Source organism: Rhinatrema bivittatum, chromosome 1, assembly GCF_901001135.1.
Source record: "Rhinatrema bivittatum chromosome 1, aRhiBiv1.1, whole genome shotgun sequence".
NCBI classification, from domain to species: Eukaryota; Metazoa; Chordata; class Amphibia; order Gymnophiona; family Rhinatrematidae; genus Rhinatrema; species Rhinatrema bivittatum.
This window is the reverse complement of record NC_042615.1, coordinates 535,211,813-535,224,188: the sequence shown is the minus strand read 5'-3', so window position 1 is coordinate 535,224,188 and position 12,376 is coordinate 535,211,813. Positions and strand designations below refer to the sequence as shown.

Genomic DNA, 12,376 nt, shown 5'->3' with positions numbered 1-12,376 from the left:
ACACAAGCTCTTTCTCTCTCACACATACACCCTCACCCAGGCTATCTATGTCTCTCTCACATGCACCCCTTCACACAGGCTCTGTCTCACACATACACAATCCTTTCACACAGGCTAGCACCCTCACATACACACTCCCTTTTTCATACACACCAGCTCCCAATCTCTCACACACATACACACTCCTTCACAATCTCCTCATATAGGCTCCCTCTTCTCTGAAACCCACACTCAAGCATCCCCCCTCATCTCTCTCACCTCCCTTGCTCTCTCTCATACCCTCCTGCTCACTCCCCTGCTCTCTCACCTCCTGCTCTCTCTCACTCTCACTCCCCCTTCCCCTCCTCTCATCCTCTTCCCCTCTCCTCTCACACCCCTCTCCACCTCTCATGCACACACACATTCACTCTCACTGGGGCCTTCATCTTCACCGAGAGTGGAGCGTATCTCATGGTGGCCTTCCTTTTCGCTGCGAACGATGCGTACTCCGTTCACGGTGTGGCAGGGCCTTCCTCTTTGCCGTGAATGGTGCATGCTCTGTTCGTGGTATGTCAGGGTTTTCTCTGCCATTTTCTGTGCAGAATTTCCAGGACTAACATATTCTGAGGAATTTGAATGATTGGGAGAAGAAGAAATTAGTGTAAATAAGGATTGATTGATTGCTTCCAAAGTGATTGAGACTTTTCTAGAAGATGTGAAGTCACAAGTTTATTCTATCTGCTCTCTTATTGCTGCTACTCAAATAAGGCAAGTGTAAAAATTATTCAGTCATCTGATCAAGCTATCAGTAAAGAAGTTGGAAACCACTATTCTTCTGTGTTTATTGGATGCAAAGACAGGGTAAACTGTCAGTGCTGTGAGCTAAAGTACAGAGACATAGAAACATAATATCGTTGGCAGAAAAAGACCAAATGGTTAATCCAGTCTGCCCAGCAAGTTTATGGTAGTAAGCGCCAATCCGTGCAGCATACCCCCATGCCTTATGTTATGGATGGTAATACTTTCAATCAAAAACAAGCAACTGTCAAACCCATAACCAAACTACTGCTAGCAACATTTTCTGATAATTCAGTCAATGATGCTTGAACATGCTTTGCTTTTGACCTTTGCCATGACGTGGACCTGTGTTTTATCCCTAATGTCAGTGTATCAGTACCCCAGATCGTAAAAGTCTGTCTCCTCCCCCCCCCCCCCCCCCCCCCCCCCAATGAAAGCAGGAAGCAATGTTGCTGTTGCAGCCTAATTGGTTAAGTAATCCCCCATGCCTTCTGTTAAGGGTACTAACTGTTGCTCTGTGCAGGTTACCCCTGTGCACCCTTTTCTTCATTATCCACAAGCCTTTAAGGATCCACGGTGTTTATCCCATGCCCTTTTGAATTGGTTTACTGTTTTCATCCTCACCACCTCTCCCAGAAGGGCATTCCAGGCACCCACCTCCCTTGCCATGAAAACATATTTCCTGATGTTGGTTCTGAGTTGTACCCCCTTGGAGTTTCATTTCATGATCCCTAGTTCTACTGTTTCCTTTCCAACAGAATAGGTTTGAAGTTCATGCATAATTACATATCTGAAGGGTCTGTATCATATCCCCCCTGCACCTCCTCTCTTCCGGGGTGTCCATTTTCAGATCCTTCAGCCTCTCCTCATAAGTCTTCTGATACAGACCCCACCCTGTTTTGGTTGCCCTCTTCTGGATTGCCTCCATGCTGTCTCTATCCTTTTTGAGAGGTGAGCTCCAGCACTGAACACTCCAGGTGAGGCATCACCACCTCCTTTTTCCTGTTGGTTATTCCTCTCCGTGCATCCCAGCATTCTTCTGGTTTTAGCTATCGCCTGACCACATTCCTTCGCTGCCTTCAGATCACCAGATCCTATCACATCAAGGTCCTGCTCCCAGTCCCTGAGCATTAGTTTTTCACCCCCATCACATACAGCTCTTTTGGATTACTTCTTGGCATTGAATCCCAGATGCCAAATCCTCAACCAGTCTTGAAGCTTTTTTTTAAATTGCTTTCTACTCCTTCAGGTGTCCATTCTGTTGTAGATCTTAGTATCATCTGCAAATAGACAAATCTTACCTTCGATCCCTTCTGCCATGTCACTCACAAAGGTAGAGCAGAGCCATGCTAAAAGCACTCCTCTTAACAGGGCTTGTTTGTAAAGAAGCAGGGTATAAAAGCTATTGTTCGTACCCACAAATGGGAGCCTGGCCTCGGACTAAATCTGTGGAGTAAGGGAGGGGTACATAGAAGACTGTAGAGGTGTTTTAAGCAGAAAGGGTTCATTTCTATTCTTTCTATGTGCCCCTGGGTGCCAAGTAAAGGATCCATCCTGCCCAGGGTTTACACAAGCATCAAGAAATAGAGCTTGTCTTCAGGGCTGTAAAGGACTCCCTGCATTGAGTAATAGCTAATCCCTTCATTTAAATGGGATTAGCATGGAGGTGCAGTTATTTAGGACACACGTTTGCTTGTATTTGTGCTGTAAAACCTTACTGAATTGAGAAAAGCTTAGTGCACAAAAATGCACTAAAACACGAATAGTGTGTGTAGAAAGTGTCAGAAGTTTAATTTACCTTGGTACATTAGCCTTATATTAAGTGAAGGAACTTTTTTTTTTGTTTTTTGATTTGCTGAGTATCAGCATGATTTTTGGAAAGCATAGATTTCATAGCATTTTGTTTGCCTATACTTGATGCTATCATGGCAAATAAGGCAGATGTATCAAGTCACCAGACTGATTTGGTGGTGTTTATGACACTGGACGGTGATGGAGAGTTAATGGGGAGAAATAACCTCATTACTGACATAACCATCTGTTTTGGATGACTCTTCTGGCCAGATGAATTTTGAATCAGTTCACTGCACTTTGACAAGCAGGCAGATAATGCATGATTGATTCCAGCATCAGTCTGTTTATTTCCTGTTTATTTCGACCAGGATGACCAAGAGCTGTGGCACTCTTGCCTTCAGCCAGCTTCCCCAGTGGTTGGCAGCAGGGCAGGTGATGCTTTCCGGTTGTGTTCCCAGAGTGAGGACATGTGGATGGTGGGTAAAGGTTCATATATGAAAAAGTGGGAAGAGGGTCTCTCCATTCGGTGACCCATCCTTTCAGAAAAGTACAACTGTAATGGAAAGTTAATTTGACACCTGTCCCCTATGGAATCAGCCTAAGTGGTGGTGGGGAGGTCACTCGTGTTTAGCAGGACACCAACTGATGGTAAAGCTGCGGCACAACTAGGAGTGGGTGAACCTGCTAGCATTGTTTAAAGAGAATCACTTGTGATTACTGTTACCGTAAGTGACAACCTAAAGTTATCTTCAAATAAAAGGCCGTTGAAAGCTAAATGGTGCAAGTTTAATGCTATTTAGCTGCCTTGCTGTGTCAGATTGGAGACACGACGTTTACACTCTGTACGGATGTAGCACAGATGAAAATGAGTTGCAAATCTTTATGCTGTAGTAGACCCTGCATTAGGATAAAAGGTGCAAGAAAGAGGGACATGTTACATTAGTCCATTGGCAAATACTTTTATTTTAATAAAAAATATTCCATGAGGTTAAAAACTTGGTATTTCAGCAACCAAACCCCCATGGTGGTCCTTGATACTTGTCAGATTATGTACATTTTTTTGTCTCTTTTCCTTCATACCCGTTTGTCTTTCAATTAATCCAGCCTCTATACAAGCTAAGCCCTAGGTCAAGTCCCCGTCCCCCCCCATTACTACCAATATGCAGTAATGTGTGAGCTCAGATCTGCCCAGAGCTCTCCTGACCTCGCAGAACCTCTGTCCCTGTGCTTGTTGCACTGTCCTGTGCTGTTGCTCTACTTGCTGTATAAGGTGAGCAGGCATTAGATTTCGCTTCATTTGTTCCCCCACGCCGAACTTTGGAGGGTGTGGGTTAGAAATAATTTTAAGTAAATAAAATAAATAGAATGCTTCTAGAGAGGGACACAGCTGTGATAACCTCCGACTTGGGTGTTTCCTGTAGATTTGATGGGCTAAGAACCCAGAGCTGCCAGAAAGTGCCCCCTGCTAGTCATGACTTAAACCAAGCTCCACAGATGTACCCAGCGGTCGCACGGCATGCAAGCCGCATCCTGTTGCTGCTAATTGGGTATGGGCCTCATCTCGTTACATGCGGATTCAGAGTACAGTGCTGCGACTGATGCCCCAGGAAGCTTTTTGAAAGTACACCCCTGTTTTTTAAGACTGGATTTGGACTCCAGCCTTGTGATGATGCGAAGGCAAGAGACTCCTTAGCTGGAAAATTCTGGCTTTTTATCTCGCAAACACATTGTGAAATAGCCTTTGTAGCATTTCAGCAAGGCTCCAGTTGCAGCCATATGGGGGAAATATGGTGATTGCTGAGGCAAGAGACGGGGTGGGGATTGAGGGTGGGGGTGGGGAGGCTGCTGAAGAGAGAATGAGGGAGATAAGACTATTAATTGCTTTCACTTGCAAGCGTGCAGTCTTGTCAGGCTTAGCTGTTCAGTTTACGCTAAAAGCTGTTCTTATTGGACCAATTCAGCGTGAGAAAAAAAACACTCATCAGGAATATGGAGCAGACAAAGCCCTTTACTGTAAACAAGTGACTCATTTTTTTTTTTTTATTCAAAACTTACTTTGGAGAAAGATATGGAACCTAGGAACTGAAGTGGAACTTTTTCTGTCGGATCAGGTACCCGGCTGCCTCTAACTGGTTTATGCAGCTTGCTGAATTGAGGAAAGAAACCAGGTCAAGTGCAGGCATTGACATTGCTGCTGCTCCAGAAAACTGGAAAGAAGTAATGTAGCTTTCCAAAATCCTTTCTCTAATTGTATTGGCACATGTAGTGGAAGGATTCTTACTTTTTTTTTTAAGCCTGTCATTCCAAATGATACTCAGGATGGATCACCGTAGAATTCAGGTAACGAGTCCCTGTCCCAAAGACCTTATCTTAGTTGGCACCGGGGTCTGTGGGAGAGTGTGATTTGCACAAGATCACAAGGAATCAGTGGGGGAAGAGGGATTTTTCCCTGTGTCTCAGCCCATTGCACTAACCACTTGTGGCATAGTTGCATGAATATATACGTAGTTTTGTGTATCAGATCTAAATTTTACATTAGAAAGTTTTTTTGTTTTTCTCCTCCTGAAGGAGGAAGGCTTGAGAATCCTTTCCCCATTTGCTGTAATTACTAGGAGCTGGCAACTACTTGTTGCTTTTTATTTAAATCAATTGTAAGAATCTATAGCCTGTTCTTGTGGTTTAGAGGTACAAAAGTCACCTATGAGGGTCTGTTTGCATGAAATGGTCACTTGTAGATAGTCCATATTGCAAACATTTTCTTGTTTATATCATGACACGGTGGTAACAGTGAACATCCTTTATCATTTTCTTATACAATGAGAATTGATATTTAAATGACTTGTGTCTGATTCAGATTATGTTTGAAGGGTTTAATATTAGCATAAGATGCTGGCTCCCACGCTTAGCAATATAGTGCTAGGGTGGTGTATTCCCAGCATCCAGGGGACTGGCATCTGCTGCCTAGGCACGGCTAAAGGCATCCCGTGCTGATCATAAACCACTTTTAGAAGAGGTCAAGCGGAGTGCGTGGCAAGAGCCCCTCATGAGTACAGGTCATCATTACCTTCATGAGTACTGACAGCTCAGAGCAGTGACAGCAGGTGCTGTGCATGGCATCCTATATGTATGCAGTATGGCTAGGGACCTTCCTTTTCAGTTTTTATTTTATTTTCCCCAGAAATTTTATCAGCATTATAATTAAAAATGGGGAAAATTGGTGGAAAGTCATTATTTTCCCACTCGTTTTTCTCCAGTTCATTTTCAGGAAAGTACGGTAATGGATGGTGAATAAAGAATGGGTAGTTTGTCTTTAAGTTTAAGACGCATGCCTGCCTTGGATGCCAGTATTTCCTCCTGCATGGCAGATTGAGGCAATAGTGGGATATCTTTCTGATGCTTTCTCTGTACCCAGTAGTCCATGCCTTCACTGGGTGCTTCACAAGGCACCTGGTAGCTTGGGACTCCCCGTTGGTTATGGCTGACTTTATCTTCCTCCTTGGAGAAGGCAAAGTTGTTAACCTGTAACTAGGGCTCTCTGTGGGCAGCAGGATAATCCTATACATTACCACCTGCCTCCTTCCTGGAGAGTTGACTACTTAGTTAAAGCTTAAGATATAAAAGAGACGGAGGGTCTCATTAGGCAGCAATTGCATGTGAAATCCCAAATATACTCAGACTTCTGACCTTTGAGAATTGGGTCAGTTTCAACACTGTCTGATATTACCCACTGGTGGCTGATTTATCCTGTATACAGAGAACCCTGGTTACAGGTAACTAACGGTTTAATGCAAGACGCATCCTTACACAATTTCTCAAATCCATCATTCAATAGGGAAGGTTTGGGAATTTAACTATGGTATTTTTTTTGTCCTTGCATTTTTTGCTGTGTTAGATATGCTAAACTATTAACTTTAGATATGCAGACTGACCTTAACATCCAGAACAATTTATTACAGAACTATTGGATAAACAGAGCTCATTGTAAGATGAAATAGAATTGAGAACTATACAGAATGTCTGAATTTACAGCTGTGATGAGTCTCTCAGAATACTTTAGTTGAGCACAGGGTAAAAAGACAATATCACATTAGGGATTTTGACGATAATTTCAACCTCAGCCCAGATCTTTTTGTCTGAATTGGAGGTTTTTCACCCCATGTAAGTAAACAACTTCCCCAAGATGCCCTGCTTTTAGTGTTGGCTAATTGGGATAAAGATTACACTCTGAGAAAGGGTATGGAAAGCAGGGAGTATCCAGTGGGAGGAGACAGATTTATTATTATAATGCAGCATTAATGATCTATTGGATCAGAGGTAACATGCCTTACAGTGTAACTGAGTTAATACAACCTCTAGTCCTAGCACGGCAGTATTAAAAATAAATAAATTAAATAAAATTAAAAAAAAAAACAGCATTGGAATGCCTTTGTGTATTAAGGAGAAGCTTTTTTGTGATTGTTTACAGATCTGTTGCAGTCCAAAAGAAATATATTGGCAGAAAAACCATGGAGGGAAATAAATGATGGAAATTACATTGTTCTATATAAAAAAAAAAGTTGAATACTATTTCCAACTTTTTATTTTCTCCATCTTGTTTCTTTTAAACAGGTGAAAATGAGCTACTTCAATCTCTGCACAAAATTGCCATCAAAAACCAGATTTGGCGGTCCTTCATTGGCATGGGATACTACAACTGCTCAGTGCCTCAGGCAATCTTGCGGAATCTGTTGGAGAATGCAGGATGGTAATGACCCTTTTGGAAACGCCTGTCTTTTCATGTACTATAAATGGTAGTGATCAGATCTAACATACATGCCGTTACAGTAAAGTTCGCGGGAGCACAGTGTCCTGGGCGCGCAATGCAGTAAAACAAAATATTTAAATTAGGGTCCATGATAAAAAGAGGCGCTAGGGTCACTAGCGCGTCTCTAAAGCCTCTTTTTGGACAGGAACGGCAGCTATCAGCGGGTTTGACAGCCGACGCTCAATTTTGCCTGCGTCTGTTCTCGAGCCCACTCACAGCCACAGGTTCGGAAACCGGACGCCGGCAAAATTAAGTGTCCGGTTTTCAAGCTGCAGGCTGATTTTAAATTTTTTTTTTTAAATTTTTAACTTTTTTTAACTTTTGGGACCTCCGACTTAATATCGCCATGATATTAAGTCGGGTGCACAGAAAAGCAGTTTTTACTGCTTTTCTGTGCACTTCCCCAGCATCAGCAGAAATTAACGCCTACCTTTGGGTAGGCACTAATTTCTTAAAGTAAAATGTGCGGCTTGGCTGCACATTTTACTTACTGTATCGCGCAGGAATGACTAATAGGGCCATCAACATGCATTTGCATGTTGCGGGTGCTATTAGTTTCGGGGGGGGGGGGGTTGGACACGCATTTTCGACGCGCTATTACCCCTTACTGAATTTGGGGTAAAGCTAGCGCGTCAAACGCGTGTCCAAATGCCGGTTAACAGTGCACTCCGCCGGAGCGCAATGTACTGTATCGGCCTGTTACTAATGTTAGCATTTGCTCTGATAAGCCATCATGACCCACCTTGCTCATTCTTGCCTGGTATTCACTCTTTAGATTTCCATCTTGATCATTCTCCAAAGCCTTCTAGATTAGATGAGCTGAACTGTGGTCCTCCAGTGCTGTTCTGTAGTACTTTCTATATTGGAGCAAACCTTATGCAATTGCTGGCTACAAGGTTTCAGAGTAGGTAAATAGGTGACGATGCAAGAGATGGACTTGGCTCATAACTGGCTTCTTAGAGCTGTGACTGACCTTTTTTTTTTTTTGTAGTTTTATTGTAAACCGCCATGATCAGGGGAACTTGTGGTTAAGAAATGCTTTTAAATAAGTGTCTCCTAAAGATAGACCACTTCAGAATTCAAGGAATAGTATTATAACCAGATGCATTTTATGTATCATAGACTGGATTTTTTTGAGGGGGAGGGACTGCCTGATAACTGTAAAAAATCTGGATTGCTTTTTAAATACAGCTTTGTCGTACACTTCAAGAATAAACTTGAAAATTAACCAGGAGAAATTACATGATGTAAAAATACAAAATAAACCATATGCCATGTGCTAATTTGTACAGTCTTCAAATATGGATGGACCATGTCACATACACAAGATCATAATTCTTATAACTAAATGAGGAAATTAGTCTCAATTTGGCACATAATCTGCCCGCAACGAGAGAGTGGGGGGGGGGGGGGGGGGGAGGTGAGATTGGGAACCTGGCGGGGGGAGGGGGGGGGGGCGCGGGTATGTTTGGTAGTGCAGTGCTTTTCAACCCATTCCTTCGGGCATATCGAACCAGCCTGGTTTTCAGGATATAAGAACATAAGAACATGCCATACTGGGTCAGACTAAGGGTCCATCAATGCCAGCATCCTGTTTCCAACAGTGGCCAATCCAGGCTGCAAGTACCCAAACACTAAGTAGATCCCATTTTATTGATGCCAGTAATAGCAACTTGATTGATAGCAGGTAACGGACTTCTCCTCCAAGAACTTATCCAGACCTTTTTTAAACCCAGCTACACTAACAACTAACCACATCCTCTGGCAACAATTTCCAGAGCTTAATTGTTGAGAGTGAGAATTTTCTCCGATTAGTTTTAAATGCGCTACTTACTAACTTTATGGAGTGCCCCCTAGTCCTTCTATTATCCGAAAGATTATATAACCAATTCACATTTACCCGTTCCAGACCTCTCATGATTTTAAACACCTCTATCATATCCCCCCTCAGCCGTCTCTTCTCCAAGCTGAACAGCCCTAAACTCTTTAGTCTTTCTTCATAGGGGAGCTGTTCCATTCCCTTTATCATTTTGGTTGCCCTTCTCTGTACCTTCTCCATCGCAACTATATCTTTTTTTTGAAATGCGGCAACCAGAATTGTACACAGTATTCAAGGGCAGGCATTATGACATTTTCTGTTTTATTCACCATTTCTTTCCTAATAATTCCTAACACTGTTTGCTTTTTTAAAATTCACAATGAATATGCATGAGATAGATTTGCTCATGCAAATGTGAAAGTGAGAGCTGCACATGTATGAGGGAGTCTGTGAGAAAGCATGAGCGTGTGTGTGTGTGTGTGACAGGATGGGAAGAAGACAGTAGTAGAAGAAACAGAGACCAGGAAAAGGAATTAGGAAACGACTGACATGGGAAAAAAAGAGACTGGTATCAACTGATTAGAAAAATACAAAGATCAGACAAAGGTAAAAAAAACCCACTGATTTTAGCAATCAGAATATGCCATCTTTGGGAATGTGCATTTCTTATATTTTTGTATTTTTGCTTTCTTCAGTATTCCACTGTTCAGAGACTTTAGTTTCTCAGGCTTTCTATTTTGGCTTTATCTGCATGTTTCTGTTTCTAATTTGTGGTCTCTTATTTCTGTATTAGGTAAGGGTCAGTCTCTGTTTTGCCTGTGTGTGTGATAGAAATGCAGTATTTCTGCTAGTTGTAGTTTCTCTCTAGCAGTCCAGCTTGTTCTGTTACTCCAGTAGGTGATATAGTAATGTTGTAGGGTCTGGTGTAGTATTTGCATTGCTACTTTTTCATGTGATTTTTCATGTGATTTTATTCTTTGTTTCCACGATTTTTCTGACCAAAGTTAACCTTGTCCCCACCCAAAAAACCCAGCTCTGGCTACACCAGTGCTCTAGGGCCAGCCTGCAGGAGACTCTAGCCTTCCTCATGGAAGTCATTACGGTATGAAGTATGCTAGCTGTCCAACAAAGGCTCTGGCCAGGCAGCTGCTTCTCCTTCTCTCCAGACCTTTTGCTTGACCGCTCATTTTCATGCTGAGGTGAAAGATCTTGGTTGATAAGCCCTTTGCTCTTACCTCTTTCAGTGCTAGTTTGAGTGCAAGTGATGAACTTCTTTTGTGCTTCCTCTGGCTGGCTTTCCTCCAGCTCCTCGTGATTTTACAGCAAAACAAGTCCCCACCCTCTACTCCACCGCATGGAAGATACTTTTGTTAGTTCGTTCAAACAAGTTCTGGTCACAGGACTTGCCCTTCCAAGTTCTGTTTTAGAAATTTGGAAGTTTTAGTCTCTGGGGGAGAGTGGTGGGAGGGATGTCTGGGGTGAGAGGGGCTTGGTTTACTTTAGCTAGAATCAGTTCCTTGAGTAGTGAAAATGGCACTCTCTGCCTCATGGGATCAGATTTATTACCCCCTTTTGCAGAAAGTTTCTGAATTTTTCAAAAGCTTTGTGGAGCAAAAGCCTGGGCACCGCTTGTCAAGTGTTCCTTGACAAGAGGCTCTCAGCCAACATCGATCCATCACATCCTTGCTTCTTCCTGTCCTTTCTCTTTCTTTACAAGTGTGCAGTTATTTATTTAAACTGCATTTTAAATACTGAAAATCTAGTGCCATGACTGCAGCATTTTTTTTTCTTCTGGGTATAGTGTAGTGGTTTTCCTGCTTCATTTGTCGTGTGTTCTGAAATTTGTTTGGATAGCTCTGTCCAGTAAATAAAGCGTGCCCCTTTTAAAATCACACCTGTCCTCGGCAACAATTGTCCTGCCATGCACTCGGGACTGCAGCCCTAGCATCTGAAATGCAAGTCTAGACCGAATGTAAATTTTTAAGCAGCAGAATATTGTCCCCTGGCTGGTGGCAGTAGTTGACTTTCCTGTCACGTCACTGGAATTTGTTCGGTTTCTAAGGAGACCCGCTCAGCATTTGGTAACGAAATGACTGCAGCGCTCTGTAAACATGATGGCCAAACAGATGTGTGGTTAACAGGACGCCACGTGAAGCCAGATACATAGAACAGGTGGAAGCAGAGGCTGTTAGAAACCAATTTAGGATAAATACAGAATGCATAATGGTTTTATTCTCATGATCAGGAATGAGAGCAAGGCTGTCTTGCGACCCAGAGGTAACATAGCCTCTAGTTAACCTTCTTGAGAGCTGTGATCTCCTTAAATTAAAATGTGTGATCTGTGCGTGAGAAACATTTTTAAGATTTTTTTTTTTTATTCCAGACTTAAGTTTATGATCTTTTCATGATGCTAAACTGAGATCGTCAATCACTGATGTTTATCATGTCCACTTGGTGAGGGATGATCTGTTGGGATAGAAAATTTAGAGAACTTGGTCATAGCCAAAATTTCTCTAAGCAATGGTGACATTTTTTTGTTTACCATTTAGTTCCTTTCCTTATTTACCTTTCTTTCTTCCCTCTGTGTGAGGATCCAGTGAGGCTGCAGGTGCAAGCAGTGGGATAACCAGGCACATAGGATTTTTTTTTTTGCCCCTATAATGCCATGGAATTCTCTAATCCCAGAGCTGTGCTCTCTCATTAAAGAAATGTCATCGTGCTTCCTAGAAATTTATCTAATGGCTACGCAAAGGTTTTTCTGTGGCCTCTAGCTCATATTTTTGTTTTCCCCTTCTGGATGGTCTATCAATGGCTGGATGTCTTAATGTAATCTGTCTATTGCTTAAGTTCAATAGAACATGAATTAAAAAAAAAAAAAAGAAAACATCTTGTGCAGGCCAGTAGATGGGGCTCTGGAACAGTTCATGTATAATCTAGTTTAGCTTCCTAAACCAAGGTGTACAAGGATTTGTGAGTAGAATCTGCCATGGCTGGCTGGAATGCTCGGAAAACAGCTAAACCTAGGATTTCCTGACTTGGTTCAGTACGTTTTGTGTTGCATTGGCTATTAGGAGTGACATTGGCCATGGATTTGACTTGTTCAGGGCTCTGCTGTTCACCTTCATGATCTAATGCTAACATCCCATGGTCTATCTCAGCCCTTTGTCACACCAGAATCATTG

The 12,376-nt window shown here is 42.5% G+C and overlaps 1 protein-coding gene across 2 annotated transcripts in view; it reads left to right on the top strand.

Moving 5' to 3' along the window:
- GLDC (glycine decarboxylase) overlaps positions 1 to 12,376 on the top strand; it is a 192,215-nt gene that overhangs the window by 40,001 nt on the left and 139,838 nt on the right. The window contains exons 1-2 of one of the 2 annotated variants that reach the window (XM_029614136.1): positions 4,893 to 4,911; positions 7,180 to 7,315. In XM_029614136.1, the coding sequence (XP_029469996.1) occupies positions 7,251 to 7,315 (65 nt within the window). In that variant the 5' untranslated portion in view covers positions 4,893 to 4,911; positions 7,180 to 7,250. Of the gene's footprint in view, positions 1 to 4,892; positions 4,912 to 7,179; positions 7,316 to 12,376 lie in introns of those variants that run through there. The other variant, XM_029614128.1, reaches the window with a different exon arrangement.